The 17,711-nt window shown below is 47.0% G+C and overlaps 1 protein-coding gene across 1 annotated transcript in view; it reads right to left on the bottom strand.

Annotated features, from left to right (window-relative positions):
* Nucleotides 1-16,887: 16,887 nt before the first annotated feature.
* The window catches only part of GABRR3 (gamma-aminobutyric acid type A receptor subunit rho3), a 48,800-nt gene continuing 47,976 nt past the window's right edge, over nucleotides 16,888-17,711 (bottom strand). The window contains 1 exon segment of the mRNA XM_055316044.1: nucleotides 16,888-16,921. Coding sequence (XP_055172019.1) covers nucleotides 16,905-16,921 — 17 coding nt within the window. The 3' untranslated portion in view covers nucleotides 16,888-16,904.

Raw genomic sequence — 17,711 nt, 5'->3', positions numbered from 1 at the left:
TGGGCGCTGGCGGGTCGCTGGCGGGGGACGCTGGCGGGGACGCTGGCCGGGACGCTGGCGGGGACGCTGGCGGGGGTCGCTGGCGGGGGACGCTGGCGGGGACGCACGGCCAGGCCAGGTGGGCTGGGGGGAGCAGACGCGGCGTGAGGCTCCCGGGGGCCGGGGGGCAGCGCACTGCGGTCCCCGCCCCTCCACCGGGTCCCCGAGCCCCCCCCCCCCAGGACGTGACATCTCCCGAGGCAGGATTCGGGCCCCACGGGCACTCGGATCACGTCCTCCCCCAGCTCCCGACAGCACAGCACGGGGACTCGCAGCTATCGGGGGTACGCGGAGCCCAAATGCAGGGGCCCCGCCGCCTGGGCAGGTCCCACTGAGGTTTAGGCGGCGGCCGCTGCCACAGCCTGGGACATCGGGCCTCGGGCTTCCGGCGGCACCGCCCGAATCCACGGGGATACCCCGAGGGCTACGAGCGCCGGCGGGGACGGCCCGCACCCCAGCCGCGGCCGCCCTCGGGGTCACCCCAGCGAACCTCCGGGCCGCCCACGGCTGCTCGCCCCGAAACCTGCCGCCTCATCGGGAGCCGCCGTTTACCCGCCGAAGGAGCTGAAGACCTGAGGCCGCATCTTTAAAAAGCTTTGCCTTGAAACGAGAGGAAGGCGCAACAAAGCACCAGCCTCGGAGCCTCGGACAGGCGCCCGCCGGGTTCAGGGCGCACTCCCGCCCCCGTGTCCCCCGGGCGGCCCGATCCCAGGCAGGGCCGAGGGTCCGCGGACCCCCCGAGCGACGCCCTCCAGCCTCGCTGCACCTCTCTCACCCCCAAGCCACAACTCCTGTCACACTTACAAACGCAGAGGTCCCTCACTTGGGGCTCAAGAACGGCATTTCAAATTGCATGAACTTCCTGAAACTGCAAGGTTCTATTTCAAAGTGTGTGTATGTCTATATATTTGGGGGCAGGAGGCATATTCCTCTCACCGGATTCTTCAAGGAGCCTGGTTTCCGCCCCCCCCCCCCCAAAAAAAAAGAGGCTAAAAACCATTATGATTATAAAAAAAAAAAAAAAAAAAAAAACTTTTCCCCCAGAGATATGAGTACCTTATAGCTGTTAGGGTTTTCTGTTTCCTAGGGCTAGCACATTGGAGGAACTCTGCTTTCTGCTTTTTTTTTAATTTTTATTTATTTATGATAGTCACACAGAGAGAGAGAGAGAGAGGCAGAGACACAGGCAGAGGGAGAAGCAGGCTCCATGCACCGGGAGCCTGACGTGGGATTCGATCCCAGGTCTCCAGGGCGCCCTGGGCCAAAGGCAGGCGCCAAACCGCTGCGCCACCCAGGGATCCCTCTGCTCTTTTGTTACCGTAACTAAGCTGTATTTCAGCCACACTGTCGACTACAGTGGCCTGACCTGGCAAGAAAGTACCCAGAAAATCCGTGTTACGTATTGCAACAACTAATGTATGAACAAATGCAACCCAAATGTAAACTGAACAATACAGGAAGTGGAAACATGGCAATATACAACCCCAGTGGCCTCATTTTAGCTTCTGAACTTTCTAGCCCCGTAAACAGCTCAGATCAAGTGCCTTGCAGAGGACCAAGGTGGACAACACACCCAAATTGACACTAAAAGCTTGCACTGGAGGAGTAGAGGCTTAAGCCTAGAAAAAACACAAACTTTGGTGTTTTAGGATACGTCATCCGTGAGACATGTATTTTCTGAAAATACTCGTTATTCAAGCTTCCCAGACCAGTTTGATTTCTCAACTGAAGAATCAAGGCTTCAGAGAGACAAAGTATTGCTAGTACTTGGAACTCAGATGTGGTGAGAAACACGAGGAGATCAGAAGACAGATTCAGTAAAGAGCTCGGCTAGGCCGGGAGAGTCACTGCCTGTCCTTCGCAGGGCCCCGGGCGCGGCTAGTGCCTGAGAACCGAGAATGCAGGGGCATTCCCGCCACCTTCAACCGCGAACGGTGACTCCCTGTGCCTGAATTGCTCGTGCCACGTGGTTTATAGTGAACACCTGTTTTCCTTCTGCAAGTGTGGAATTTTGGGTTGTGCTCGGTGCCAGGCAGAGGAGGCCTACGTGGCCGGTCCCCAGTAAAAGCCATCAGTTCTGAAGTGTCCGAGGAGCTTCCCTGGTTGGCAACATTTCACACCTATTGTCACAGATTAAGCACCTGGTTTTTTTTGCCATGATACATCAGCTACAAGTCCCTGCAAAATCACTGAATCTAGAGACGGTCTTAGAGACCCCCAACACATTGCTCCCAATTTTTTAAAAAGTGTCAATTTGGTTCAGAAGGTTGGTATCATTAAGGTACCCTATAATGAAAAAGTAATCGCAGATTCAGCCATACATCTCTTACCTCAATTGGTCAGTTTAAAATTTATGTAAGGGGTGTAGACAGCAGGAAGATACCAATGAAAGGCTTTTCTTTAAGCACAATGTACGACTACAGTAGAAGCATTTTCACCAGGAAGTGTGGTTACACAAAGTGCACAAAATCCTTAAGCTGGAAATAAAATCACTTGAAGTATTCTTCCCATCTACAATCACAAATAAAATAAACCCAGCACTGCATAACAAATGCTTTGCTAGAGTATAAATTTCACTACTTACACTGCCAAAAGTTACATCATTTCTTGTGTCTCTATGTCCACATTGAAATGATTTGAGGCTCAGTTAATAGGAAACTGGCTTAGAGGTTACTGGGCAAATGTACTATTTCTGATTCTCACACTACCCATACAGTAAGACAACCACTGTTTTTAACAGCTTTTGGGGGTAGAGGGGAGAACAGATGACATTCCCTACTATGTCAAACATGTAAAAATCTTAAGATGCATCACAATTCCAGAAAAAGTAAAAAAGCATCTTGGAATCTAAAAAATTGAGTAAACACGAAAAACCTTTGTCTAGAAAAGTAAAGCCAACACAAGCCTACCCATAAACCTCACAGACCACCCAAAAAGAAGTTACAGTAAATATTTTTATAAAGCTACAGGGAGGGATCCCTGGGTGGCGCAGCGGTTTGGCGCCTGCCTTTGGCCCAGGGCGCGATCCTGGAGACCCGGGATCGAATCCCACTTCGGGCTCCCGGTGCATGGAGCCTGCTTCTCCCTCTGCCTGTGTCTCTGCCTCTCTCTCTCTCTCTCTCTGTGACTATCATAAATAAAAATTAAAAAAAAAAGTTTAAAAAAAATAAAGCTACAGGGAAAAACACAAGCTGGAAAACGGCAATTGACATCACTTAACAATGGCTACAAATAGCAAAGCATGTTAAACACCTGAAAGTAATATGTTTCTAAATCCATTTGCATTTCAATTTTTAAAAACAAATGTTTCCAATCTGAGTTGACTGTAAGCAAGTGTAAAAAAGATTAAATGAAAACTCGCAGTTCATATTTTACTAGCTGTCCAGAGATTTTTTAAAAACCCCAACTAAACACCTTAAAAAACGAACTCCACAACAAAACCAACACTGATACCCATTCCACGGCCGATAAATACAAACAGAGCCTTGTATTTCTAAGTGTCCTAACCTCATTTTCTGTAGTTAACTTTCACCGACACGGAGTCCACACAGCTTCTAGAGGCCAGCACAGAACAGGGCACACAGGTCCCCGCAAGAAATGGTTGAATGAAATTTCCTTTATCACCTTTGGCGTAATCCTCAACAGCCTTACACCAAACAGAGTTGGGGGACAACAGTTGATTCCGTGGGGATTATTCTGATGGCGGCTGTAGCTCGGGCAGTTAACTGCACCTCCCCAGCTGACGGCAACTTAGCCCTCGGCGCTTATCACCCACCAGGGGAGGGGGGTGCGTGGTCGTCACCTTCAGGGCAGGGCTTTGCAGCGGTCACCCTGGAACACTTGCTCGCGTGCATATTTCTGGGCCCCGTATCAAGCCCAGCGGACCCGCACCTCTGCTGGCGGGGGCCCGGAAACCTGCATCCACCCGGGAAATTCCCCACAGGACTTTTAGATCCAGCCACGTAGAGGACAAACGTGCCTCCAAATTTGCACACACACCTGACACATATTACCTGTAAGGAGGCTGCCTAGGCCGAATGGAAACTTTTTTTTTTTTTTCACCCAACCGAGGGAAGCCTGTCCTGCTGTTGACCTAAAACTGGTGCTTAACTTTCTAGTTCTGCTTTAAAGAGAACATGGACTGTACCACGTGCGTGTATTCTGGTGACCACGAGGCCACAAGGGATGCGGCCAGGGAGGCCCGGCCATCCGTGTCCTGGGTGGCACTCAGGCCCCTTCCTTTTAACGTCAGTCCAATGAAATCGTTGGGCCAGGCCCCCCACCCCCCGGGGCCCTCAGCCCACCCCCGGGACCCCAAGGCCCACCCCATGACCCCCAGTTCCCTGGGGGCCCCCAGGCACCCCTCGACTCCTAGGGCCCCCCTGGTGACCCCCAAGCTCCCCCACCCGGGACTCCCAGTACCGTTCCCGTGACCCCAAGCCCACCCCATGACCCAGTCCCCCCTAAGTCCCCAGGCCCACCCCATGACCCCCAGTCCCCCCTAGACCCCCGGCCCCACCCCCGTAACCCCAGGCCCACCCCATGATCCAGTGCTCCCTAGACCCCCAGGCCCACCCCACGACCCAGTGCCCCCTGGACCCCCAAGCCCACCCCATGACCCCCCAACCCCCCCGTGACCCAGGGCCGCCGCCCCCCACCCGTGACCCCCAGGCTGTGCCCCCGGACACGCGGTAACACCCCGCTAACGTGCGGACAACCCGCCGCGCCGGGGAGCGGGGGAGCCCGGGAGCCGGGGGGGGAGCCGGGAGGGGAGCCGGGGAGCCGCCATCCGGGCTGCGAGCGGCGGCGGGGCTCGGGGTGAGGCCGGTCCGCAGGCGCCGCCGACGCCCGAGCAGGGCCCACGTGGAGGCCCCGGGGCCGGGCGCGCCGCCCCCCCCGCCCCACACTTCCCGCGCCGGGCTCCTCCCGACCCCAGGCCCGCGAGGGCCACGCTCGGAGCCCAGGGCCCCGCGACCCAGCCCGCGGCGCGGCACCACCCGGCGTGCGCCCCCCGCCCCGCCCCCCGCCCCGGGTCACCGAGCGCGTCAGCGCGGCCCCGGCCCGGAAGGCACCAGCGCCCGCCAGGCCGCCCGCCCCGGCCAGGCCGCCCCGGGGCTCCCGGCCCTCGGCTCCCCCCGCGCCCCCGCGCCCCCGCGCCCCCGGCCCCGCCGCCCGGAGGACGCGCACCACCCCGCACGCGCGGGACCGCGGCGGACTCCGCTCCACTCACCCGGCTCGGCCTGTTGCGCGCGGCCGCGGAGGGGCGGGGCGGGGCGAGGCGCGGAGGGGCGGGGCCGCCGAGGGGGCGGGGCGAGGCGCGGAGGGGCGGGGCCGCGGAGGGGCGGGGCCGCGGAGGGGGCGGGGCGAGGCGCGGAGGGGGCGGGGCGGGGCAGCGGGGAGGGGCGGGCCGCGGAGGGGCGGGGCGCGGAGGGGGCGGGGACGGGGCAGCGGGGAGGGGCGGGGCGGGCCGCGGAGGGGCGGGGCGGGCCGCGGGAGGGGCGGGGCGCGGAGGGGGGCGGGGCGGGGGCGGGGCGGGGGCGGGCGGGCCGCGGAGGGGAGGGGCGGGAGCCCCCCTGCCCCGCCCCGTCCCGCCCCTGTTCCCGCCCCTGCCCCGCCCCTGTCCGCGCCCCGGTCCCCGCCCCGTCCGGCCGGCCCCTGGCCCTCCCCGGTCCCCGCCCCGCCCCTCCTCTGTTCCCCGCTCCGTCCCCGCCCCCGCCCCTGCCCCTCCCCGGTCCCCGCCCCGTCCGTCCCGCCCCTGTTCCCGCCCCCGCCCCGCCCCGCCCCGCCGGGGCCGCGCGGTGCTGGCTGCACGTGGTTCCCGGGTGCGGCCGGTTTGGCGTTCTCGCCCGCACGCTTTTCCCTACTGTAGCAATAGCAGAGAAGAACAAAAGCCATTATTTAATTCCTCTAAAGCTCTGTCCTTTTGACTCACCGTTGGAAACGTTTGGATTTGGATGGGGAGCCTGGACCACCTGGGCCCGGGGGTCAGCGAACACCTCTGCTCTGGCCCGTGCCCTTTGCTCTGGGGGCAGCCAAAGGGGACCCAGAGGACCGAGGCCAACGCCTGTTTCTGATCACCAGGCTGACAGGTGAGCAAATGGAAACCAAGAGCGGCCTCGTCTGACTCCTCCCAAACGGGCAGTAGCAAGCCCGGATTGAGCTCTTGCTGTCAGGCAGCTCGCTGAGTGTCTCGTGGGCTCCTCACGTCGTCCTCCCACAACCTCAGGCTTACCTCCATTGTACAGTTGAGGAAACTGAGCTCGGAGAGGTTAACTTCCACAAGATCACATTTAGACCTGGAAGACCTAAGTCTTTCAGGAAGATCTGTCTTTCAGAAACAGACTACAAACAACCCGTCTACACTGACATCATATTGGCAACGTACTCTGCTCTTTACTGTGACTACAGGACTCCTACTCAAGATAATGTAAGTACAGGATGGATGTTACGAGGATTCAGAAAATGGCGAATTCTTACCCATGTCCATGACACGAAAAAGCAGGCCTTTAGGTTTGTCATAAATAAAAGTTTCAATGACAGAAACCCTGAAATCGACTTGTCTACGATTCTTACAAAAAATACACTGCACTTCTGTGGGGGTGTGTTATGTGTATGCCCTTTGTGTTGCCTCAAAAGGCCCCTTTCCAAGCCAAGTCTGTCGTCCTCCTGCCATCTCCTAAGCCATCTGTCCTGCAGAGCTTTAGGTTTGAGCCACCTGACTGTGGCTCCCCACCTGGGCCTGCCCCACCTGGGCCCACCTGCCCTGCGCGCATCAGGCTCCTTGCATCAGGCTCCTTCCCCCACCTCACATCAGAATGAGGCTGGGCATGAAGACTCTTGGGATCACCACGGGGGGAGTGTACTTTTTAAGGTGACTGGGTCTAACGGGGCGGATGCCAAGTGTGCAGACTCAGCTTTCTCTTTTTGCTGATGTGCAGTTTCCCCATTTATAAAGTGAGACTGAACCAGATCATTCCCTACCGCCTCTCAAACTCCCGAAGCCTAAGGGTCTGTGCACCAATTTCCACGGGGCATTAGGAAAAAATCAGTTTGATTGGAATTGCTCATTCAATCTATAAACATGGAGGAACTTATAAAGTGACTAATATTTGTATTAGGAAATTTTGGCGGGTTTTTTTTTTTTTTTTTTTTTTGGAATTTTTGTTCTCAAAGGTCCTTTGGTTTTATGAGGCTTTCACACTGCAGAATTTCAAGGAGCACACAGATTACTGTAAGCTGTGTGAATAGTGCCCCCTATGTGGTTCTATTCAATTTGCTCCGGAAAAGATCTAAGTAATTTCTTTCTTATGTATGATTTTACTTAATAACTATACCATTATTATTATCATACTAACTTTTGCAAACAATATATATAAGGAAACTGAGGCACAGCAAGGCTGAATAACTTGTTCAAAATTGTATTGACCATTAGATAGTAAATCCAGAATTTAAATTCCCATGCTGTCTATCGACTAATCCTCTTTTTGGACCTCATTTTCTGCATCTGGTTAATTTTGCTTTGTTTGTCTAATTCACAAAGCTGCTGTGAGTCTTGGGTAAAATAGGGTAAGCAGGAGAGGGTTAAACTGTAAAATGTCATTCACCTAAGGGGCATTATTGTTAAATCCACTACAACATCTTTAACATGATCCATAAAATGAATTGAATACAACTGAGCGTTTTACATGAGCCTATGTTTCACTTCATTGACTAAAGTCATCCAATAAGTCCCCTTCTAACTGATGTAGTCATATCGCCATGGAATACTCTTGGTTGGACTTATGGCAATTTCAGAAGCACCACATTGTGCTGTGGTTTTTTTAATGACCCAGGCTGAGGTCTTCCAAAGTTATATTGTGATACATCTCACTGAAATCAATCTAGCTAACTTGAAAAAAAGTATACAATTACTGTTTGAAATCATATTTCACGCATTTCTATAACTATGTTTTAAACTCTTTGGAGCCATAGGGTACCGGTGTGGCTCAGTCAGTTGAGCATCTGACTCTTGGTTTTGACCCAGGTCATAATCTCAGGGTCAAGAGATCAAGCCCATCATAGGACTCCATGCTCAGCAGGGAGTCTGCTAAAGATTCTCTCTCCCTCTCCCTCTGCCCCTCCCTCCACTCACGTGTGCACACTCGCTTGCTCAATCAATCTCTCTCTAAAAATAAGCAAATCTTAAATAAATAAATAAATAAATAAATAAATAAATAAATAAATAAATAAATAAATAGTTTGGAGCCAGGAAATTGCTTTCATTTGTTCTAAGAACTAGGACAGAACTTTGCACAGCGTAGTTACTCTGTTTACAAAATTGGATTTGGTTAGTGTTCCCATTTTCTCGTCTTGCTTACAGCCTAATGTCTTTTACAGCCCACACCTGTAAGGTCAGTGATGGGCTGTTTAACTTTTTAAATTACAATATTCTTTTTTTTATTTATTTTTTATTTATTTATGATAGTCACAGAGAGAGAGAGAGGCAGAGACACAGGCAGAGGGAGAAGCAGGCTCCATGCACCGGGAGCCCGATGTGGGATTCGATCCCGAGTCTCCAGGATCGCGCCCTGGGCCAAAGGCAAGCGCCAAACCGCTGCGCCACCCAGGGATCCCAACTTTTTAAATTAAATGATACTCCAGACCTGCCTCCTTCAACTGCCAAAGTACTTGCAAATTAAAATACACTCTAGGTTTGGGCCATGACTCTTTTCCTCAAAGAGAAGTTTTGTCGCTGAATATGTCACCCACAAACCCGGGAACCAGCCTGCCCACGATTCTTATAAAAATAAGATATACTCCTGCACGGGTGCTTTATGTTCGTCCGCCTTGGATTGCTTGGTTAAAGAGTAGACAGGCTCCTACTGGAGACTAGCACAGCGTGTACGGCTGGGGAGAGGAGCTCACGTTGCGATGGCACACTCATTACTTATCTTCCTTTAAAATTCTTATCATAATGACCTAATAATGACCAATGGATTGATCGCTAAGGCGGTGGTAATTGGGAACAGACAGATCTGTTAATGAATCTTTTTAAACTTGCAAGGAAAAGTATACCACACAAGAACTGCTTCTGAATGTAGAAAAGGAAAATAGCCCTTTTAAAAAAGAAAATTAGGGATCCCTGGGTGGCGCAGCGGTTTGGTGCCTGCCTTTGGCCCAGGGCGTGATCTTGGAGTCCCAGTATCAAGTCCCACGTTGGGCTCCCTGCATGGGGCCTGCTTCTCCCTCTGCCTGTGTCTCTTCCTGTGTGTGTGTGTGTGTGGGTGTGTGTGGTGTGTGTCTCATGAATAAATAAAATCTTAAAAAAAATAAAATAAGAAAATTAGGGACTACTGTTACTTACAAAAACAGATGCATAAACCTTGGCAGGCTCAAAGGAGCATGACGTCAGGTGAGGTCAGTGAGACAAGGCGGGGCTAACGCGGAGCAACCAGGGTGTAGACGTGCACAGAACCGTCACCGGCTCCCTTGAACACCTGCCAGCAGGCCGGGCTGCATAATCGGGGGGGGGGGGCGGGTGCTACATAAAGCACCATTAAGGCGCTGAAGTATAGACCAGTTTCCTTCCTTCGCAGCTCCCCTCTTCTCTCCGGGGCGGTGGTGTTTTCTTTGCCTTTCAGGGTCCTCCTGTTCCAGGCATCACTGGAAGCTCGCAGGGGGCGCGGAGGTCTCTTCACACACCGGGCATGGCCGGGCCAGGGCAGGGCAAGGCCGTGGGAGACGTGGGTCTGCGTGGAGGCCCCCCGCGTGCTGGGAGCGGGGTGGGGAGGCGCAGAACCCACCCCACGGCCGAAGCAGAACTGCGGGCGCCAAGGCCTGCTACACGCATCGTTGTTCCAACAGACTTGGCTTACAAAGCAGATGCAAAGGCGGCATTATTAAGGATTTCTAGATGGCCGGGCCGGGCCCCTGGGTGACCCGGTCAGGTGAGCTGTTGCCTTTGGCTCAGGTCATGATCTCGGGGTCCCGGGAGCGAGCCCCACATCGGGCTCCCTGCTCAGCAGGGAGTCTGCTTCTCCCCTGCTCCTCACCACTTCTCATGCTGTGTCTCTCTCTGTCAAATAAATGAAATCTTAAAATTATACATATATATATATATAGTTTTTCAAGATGGCAACTGCAGAGCATTAACCCCCAGCGGTGAGGCCTTGTGTGAAGATGCTGATTTCATGCCCACGAAACCAGGCCTACCTGCCACCCAGAGGACATCAACCAACCAAAAGAACTAAAATCCATATCATTTAAGCTAAAAGACTTTTGCCAGTTCTTTCCCTAATCCCCCCCATCCATTCCTTGTCCCTGAACCTGGTGGACTGGAGAAGGGTAGGAGGGAGGCCTGTACTGGAGCAGATTTCACATTCTTCCCAGGACAATTTCCACAGTTCAGAGTTTAAGCCTGAGGTGGGAAAAGAGAAAACACACTTAAATCAGTATAGGCTTGATACCTGAAAATGAATCTCCATCAAAGTGAGTTTTGTGTGTGTGTGTGTGTGTCTCTATGCACTTGCTGATTGACTGACTAATAACTCCAAGTATCCAAAAAGCTGTGGGAACTACCGGAGATGCCAACAAGGGGCAGAGAAGTAATAGCCAATAAAGCATATTAATCATTGATTAAAAATAAGGCTATATTCTAACTATACCCCCAACAAGTTCAGGTTGTTTCATATAAATATGGTTCAGCTATATAATACTGGCTAATCCACATCAATCAAGTAGAACTCACCAGATACTCCACCCCTAAATTAACTGCACAAAAGGGGTAAGAGGTAACATCATGAGAGAATTAAATGATCCTAATAACTTGAATAATTTGATTATTTCGGTCAAGATGGAATATTATATTGATTATTTGGTGACCAACATGCAATTAATTACTTTGATTGCCTAGAGACACACCATCTTTGTACAAATGAGCAATAATCATCTGATTACATTAATCTAGACCACGATATTTTCCCAAACAATAAAATATAATTAAACACGAAAGGCCTCTCAGTTCATTTTGTGAATCAACCACCTTTTTAGCTCCTACCCTCCTCTTTCTTTTGCCTTATTTTTCTCTCCTGCTTCAAATTCACATTATCTCTATAAGTCACATTAAATTATTCGAGCTCATTTTCACAAAACCTTCTCTTTCTTCACTGTGTACCTGAGCTGGATATTCATTCCAAAAATCTCTTTAGCCGGTCCTGAGGTTTCTTTCGCATTGATTCATCATTTAATTTAAATATGGCTTCACCTACGATGCAACTTAATTAACAAAACCTATTTTAAGTTATTCTTGGGTGGTATGATTGCTCTAAAAATTCATTTGATGTGTGGGTTTGTGTTCATAACACTTCTTTAAAGTGTAAAACACTTGAAACACCTGCATTAATGTTCTTAAGAGAAGAAATGAATGGTGTAAGCACTTCCCTTCTTAGGGGGCCTGGTTCAGGTAGCTAGTCCTGCTGACCCATTGGGTAATTGAATTAATAACTCCAAGAATCCAAAAAGCTATGGGAGCTACCTGAGATCTCTCTGTCACTTTTAAGGGACTCAGGCTTGTATATCAAACTTCAGAAAGTGTTATTGCTTCCCAATAGTAAGAAGATCTACTAATGATATTATAACTTCATTTCCTTTTGATTGCCTCAGGCAAGGAGTGAGCAAGGAGCAGCACAATTGTGTAGAAAGTCTTTGAAACAATCTTGTAGAAAATACGTTTTTATAATGAACTGTATTGATCCTGGGATCAAAAGTAATAGCTCATCCATCAAGTGACTTAATTGGTAATAAAATGTAGTTCGATGTTTCCTGCATCACATTGAGTATCAATATATTGAAAAGAAAACTACGGTAATTTTTCTCACTGACTGAAATCTCTTTTCCACCCTTGGCCCCATTATTGATCAGAAAACATTATGATTCAGCAGTAGATTGAAATGGAAAAACAAGGGACAGTGTTGAACTTTATCTGAAGCCCCTGTGTTCCTGCAAAGTAGCGAGGGTCAAAAATTATGCCCACCCCATGCCCCCCCATCCTGTCTTCTGAGAAATGACTACTTTGCTGTCATATATTCTGAGAGAAGAGCCACCTCTACCTCTACTCCACTTCTGAATAGGACTCCCTTGTTTCTCTTTTTTTGGATTTCTGGGCCACCTTCCTTTATTTTAAGATGTTCCTCATGAATAAACATCCTTCCTATTGCAATAACCTGATAAAATCATCTCAATTATCCAGTGCATTTTGTCTTTCACAGTTTCTTTACAAGAGAAAACAAAATGTTCAAGTTCTTTGTTAAATTCAGGGAAGTCAAACGGCAACTGGAAAGCGATAGGACTTTAAAATGAAGCAGGACTTTACAGTTTGACTGTTTTAAAGCAATGTTTACAAGGAAAGAATAGGTGGCTCTATTCCACAAATGAGGTAGTTGGAAGGAAACATCCACTGTGTTGCCTAAGGCCCTGCCAGGAAATAACAGCAGCACCAGGTGTACAATTGTAGTTGAAATAGCAATTTCCTTACCACCTTTTTCTCTTTTTTCTTTGAGGGTGTTGTTCACCTGATTGGAATTTTGACCTTAATAATGACTATAGAATTTGTAGAATTCCTTTCCTCATTAATCTCCATGTTAAAAAATTGTGTGTGTGTGTGTGTGTGTGTGTGATTTGAACAGGCTTATGAGAGGCACAATACAAAATGATAGACCTTATTCATGAAAACTAATCCACCTGCAAGGATTAAGATAATGTAACCATAAATTAAGATTGTGTAGCAAATCATATGCAAATATTTGCGATCCCAGTTACTCTCCTACCTACAAAAAGGGTTCCTGATGGCAATCACAGTCACGGAAGGAAGCAGAATTTCAAAAAATATAGGACCGTATTAATATAGGTATTTTATACAATGTCTAAACTTCTTTTATCAAGGGAATGCCAATGGTTATATGTCCATATAAATGGAGAGGTAAGTGAGTCTGACAAGGCAAATTCTAGTGGCAGGTAGAAATTCTTCTAATGGAAATAAGTGCTGAACTTTGGATATAGCTAAAAATTGTATGTTTCTAAAACAATTCTACTTCTAAATATTCTTTATGGTGCCAATTGCAGCCCATTATAATCACGTGCAATAGGAAATAAAGCAAATGTCCCACAAGAGGAGATGGGTTAAGTAAACTAATTCCATGGCCTGCTCTGCAGCATATAAAAAATGATTTTGCAGGGCAAAAATGGCATAGACAGTTATTTATGAAAAACAAATTTTAACATAAAAAATGTTGCTTATGACCCAGAGAAGAAAATCTGACTATAAATTGCATGAGTTAGACACATTCCCAATTAGGATGTAAACTCACTAAGATAGGGAGTGTCCATCTTTACTGTGTCCCCAAGAGTGTTTAGTATAAGTGTTTGAATTAATAAATGCAAGTATATACATAATCATTCCATTAGAAAAATATATGTTATGCTTGAAAAACTCTAGAAATATGCATTAAATTTAATTCTGAATGAATTTTTTTGCCAATTGGTTTTTTTTTTATTTTTTGTTTATTTCAAAGTATTTATTTATTTCACAGAGAAAAAGAGAGAGAGAAAAGCAGGAGGAGAGGGAGAGGGAGAAGCAAGCTCCCTGCTGGGGAGCCAGACAGGGAGCTCAATCCCAGGCCCTTGGGATCGTGACGTGAGCCAAAGGCAGACGCTTAACCAACTGAGCCACCCAGGCGCCCCAGTATTTTTAATCTTTATAATGAAATTGTATTTCTTTTGTAATCAGAAAATAATAAAATTGAGTTGAAAATTTATCTTTCCATAGATTTTTCCAGAGCAGTCCCTATAAAATATCCTGTTTCTATACTTAGGCAGTTTAGAGAGCTGGCTGCTTTTTCTTAAATCTTAAAAAGCAGCTTATTTTCTGAAATCCTCACATTTTATCCAAGCTTATCACTCAGTGAACAATCACACGCAGTCCATTCTGGATTGTGATCGGTAAATGAAGTGAAAATCAAAACGAGGTAACTATCACACGCTGTCACTCATACGTTTTGCCGGTAACTGTGATTTCATTCCTTCTGAAATAACAGAACCAGAAGCCTTGGTGGTCCCTGGTAGAAATGAAGTCCACGGCAACAGTTATGTCCTCACAGTCTTCACAAGCCACTGATGTGAGCTGAAAATTGGCCGAAATCCCAGGGGCTCATTCTGAATGCTCTGGTACTTCTCTTGAGCGACAAACATATTTTAGACATTTATGACCGAAGAATGAATGCAAAGACCATTTCTAGATGATAACAAAAGTTACGTTTGTTTGGCCAACAATTGTGCATTAGCGCGCTCCTCAAGAGGAATGCTGGATATATGAGTAGTGTGGTGGAGACCCATTCTTCTAGCCTAGACCACCAAATGTATTCAGGGATACATCTGATTTGAAATTGTGAAGTGAATATGTCCAGGGGAAGCTTTGGACATCCTGAATGGTATAGTTCCAAGTAGAGAAAAACAGTCAGTTCTGAAGACCAGAGAGTTAGACGTAGGGAATGATGTCCTGTTCATGTGTAGATATGTCTTTTTTTTTTTTTTCTTAACATCAGTTATATACCGGGTATGTCAGAGTCAAAAGTGTTAATCCAACTGTAGTACTCTACTTAAATAATAGCTTGCAAATTCCCAAAGAGCCATCTAGGATATTAGTCTATTCTGTATTTTGAAAATATAATCCTATGAAATGACTATTCCTTTGAAGTCAAGCTTAAAAACTATTAAATACATACGTTTAAAATATATTTATGGTCTATCTACAATTAGATGGAGAGGGGTTTTACTAAATTATATTAGCTCTATTTTGGACAGTTTCCTAGAAAAACATAATCCTTAAAAAGTTTTGAAATAGCTGCAGAAGTTGTGTGAAGGAAATAGAATGAAGTATCCCAGAATTAGCCTGCCAGTGCGGAAAGTTATGATAGAGATGGAATTTGCCTTTAAACCTTTTGCACCCAAGAGGAAAAGAAGTTTCTAGAACCCTATGTCATTCACAGCAGAGAACCAAAATCAATGTTATTGGTAAATAAGCAGGAAGCTGCTTGTTTCTCCACCTGGCACGAAGTAATTGAAATCATTTTGACTCATTTTATGGTGAAATAAATGGCAATACACTGAAAGTAACACACCATTTAATTTATTTCCCTTAATTCAATGCCAGAAATCAAAATAGGAAGGGCAATATCTCATACTTCTTATTGCGGGCTGGTCTCTAAATGAAATCTTTTTCACAAAATACTTAACACAAAAGCATGCACACTGCCAGTCTACAAAATGAATGCTGATCATTGGAGGTTTTTCTCCATAACAAACATTTATTTAATACCCACTTGACCTGATTTACTTGGTTCAACACATTACTACAGGATTACTATGGGATACACAGATTTCTTTTCTTTCTTTTTTTTTTTTTAAAGAGTTTATTTATTTACTCATGAGAGACACAGAGAGAAGGCAGAGGCAGAGGGAGAAGCAGGCTCTTCACAGGGAGCCCAACGTGGGACTTGATCCTGGGACTCCAGGATCACGCCCTGAGCTGAAGGCAGACACTCAACCACTGAGCCACCCAGATATCCCGGGATACACAGATTTCATTCAATTTTTCACTCAATGCCATGTCTGGAAGCATCTTCAGTTGTTTATAAGTTGAGAGTCCACATCCCTTCATGGATGTTCTTTCTTCCTTTTGGTAGCCCCTTTCCAGAACGCAGACAGCACAGTATACAACCCCTATTGTTACCTCTATTGCATTTATTATTTATGATAGCTACCAGTTCACTGTTCACTGACAGCACGAATGTCGTTTTGTATTTTTTTAAGTACATAACACCTAATAAAGCGCCTGGCACACGTAGGAGGTCAATAAACATTTGATAAATATAGTAACTAATTAATTAAATGTCTCTTAAAAGCTATAAAGGCTCTAACTCAACTACAAATACAAGATTCCATTATTGAAGATTGATGGATTAATTTAACATTAGGATAGGAGCAAAGTTTAGATTTTCTGCTCTTGGATTCAGTAAGATGTGGAACCTAATAGTGAAAAAGAATAGACTTGGTTGGAGAGAGACGGGGAAGCTCTTCTTGCACGTCTCTGCTGCGAGTGTCCACAGGGCCGCCCTGATGCTGGTGTTCTTCCTTGTAAGGGTCCCACTCTGTTAGGTGAGCTGGCACTTGACTAGCACTAAGGACTAAATGTTTCTTGAATTATTGTCAGAGCTTTATTCCTTGGGTAAATGCAAAAAGTTTAGGTTCAGAAAGCAAGGAGGGTTCAAGGGAAGTAGTTACCAAGCCCATCCCTATGGAAATCGTTTTTCTGTCATATGCTTGCCTGCGACTCTTATGTATGGAGTCAAATTCTCCTGGGACCTTAAACTCTTCCCTAGATGTAAAGCAGTCAACTTTTAAATCTTCTGTGGGCCAGGAGAGGTGACTGGCTGACTTCCAGTTTAGTCTAGTACCGTCCAACTGATAGTCAAGGGTTGTTTGGTGCTGTTGCTGTTTTTAACATAATCTGATTCCAAACCCAGTATTATACTTTGGGACTTCCCCCTCACACATGTATACCCCAGTAAAACAAATTAAATATGATACACACAATGGGGAAGAAAATCCTTGAGTAGGTGTCAATGACGTGGTTGTTCTCCAGAACTACTCTAGCAACATGCCCTCCTAAGGACTGCGTTCTCTTTATCTGAGACGAATCTGTGCTAGAGCTGCCTGTGCATCTTTCTCGCACTGAGTCCTCTTCTGAGTGTAGAGAAGAGGAAGTCTGGTCCATTTCAGTCTTGCTGTCATGGTAACAGCCATCCAAGGCCATGGCTTGAACTGTATCAGTATTATACGTTCCAGAAAGCTGACAAGAAGACTTTTGTTAGTTAGTCATGAATACGGTACTATATGTAGGAATTACAGCAAAAGTCTAAACAATCAGATTTTTAAAATAGATCATTTCAAGAAATGCTAAGAATTTTTTGCTTATTTCAAAGAATAGAATTCTGGGTTTTTTTTAATGGTATCTGATTAAAAGTCATTTCAATCATAAATTGAAAATATTATCAGAGAGATCTGTTTTTAGTAGCGGTTTAGCAAGGTTTATTATCATCTCTGTAGAGGTGTCTGAACATTAGACAAATAAATGGTTCACAATTACAATGTCAATGTCTTCTAATTTGGTTCTGGCCTGATAGACTGTGACACTCACAGCATGTTTCCCAACAAGGGAACACAGTTTCAGGTTTCCCCTTTGCTTCTGAATAGAATGAATTGTTTGCCCTAAATTTGAGTTGAAATTGAATAGGATTTATCAGATGAGCGATATAAGCCAATTGGATTTGCTTTCCAACATATTTTCCCCTTTAGAGAAAATACAGCAATATACCCAATCAGTGTAGGGCTTTTATTTTTATTTTTATCTAAAACCAGAACAATATCATCTGGTGATCCATTTATGCTTAAATTTGATTGACGTTGGGGTAGGAAATGATTTTAGCTGCTCTTTTTCCATGCAAATTGGCCAAGCCTTCTCATTTTTGCTGGGAAGTACCAATAAATGATACAGACATAGCCTAATTAAACAACTTGAAATTGGCTTATTTTTCAGAAGGAGAGAATTATCGATGTTTTCTGGCTCCAGTGCCTGATTG

This window comes from Nyctereutes procyonoides, unplaced genomic scaffold (assembly GCF_905146905.1).
Source record: "Nyctereutes procyonoides isolate TBG_1078 unplaced genomic scaffold, NYPRO_anot_genome, whole genome shotgun sequence".
Lineage (NCBI taxonomy): Eukaryota > Metazoa > Chordata > Mammalia > Carnivora > Canidae > Nyctereutes > Nyctereutes procyonoides.
Note: the sequence above shows the minus strand (reverse complement) of the source record. Positions and strands in the feature narration are given on the sequence as shown.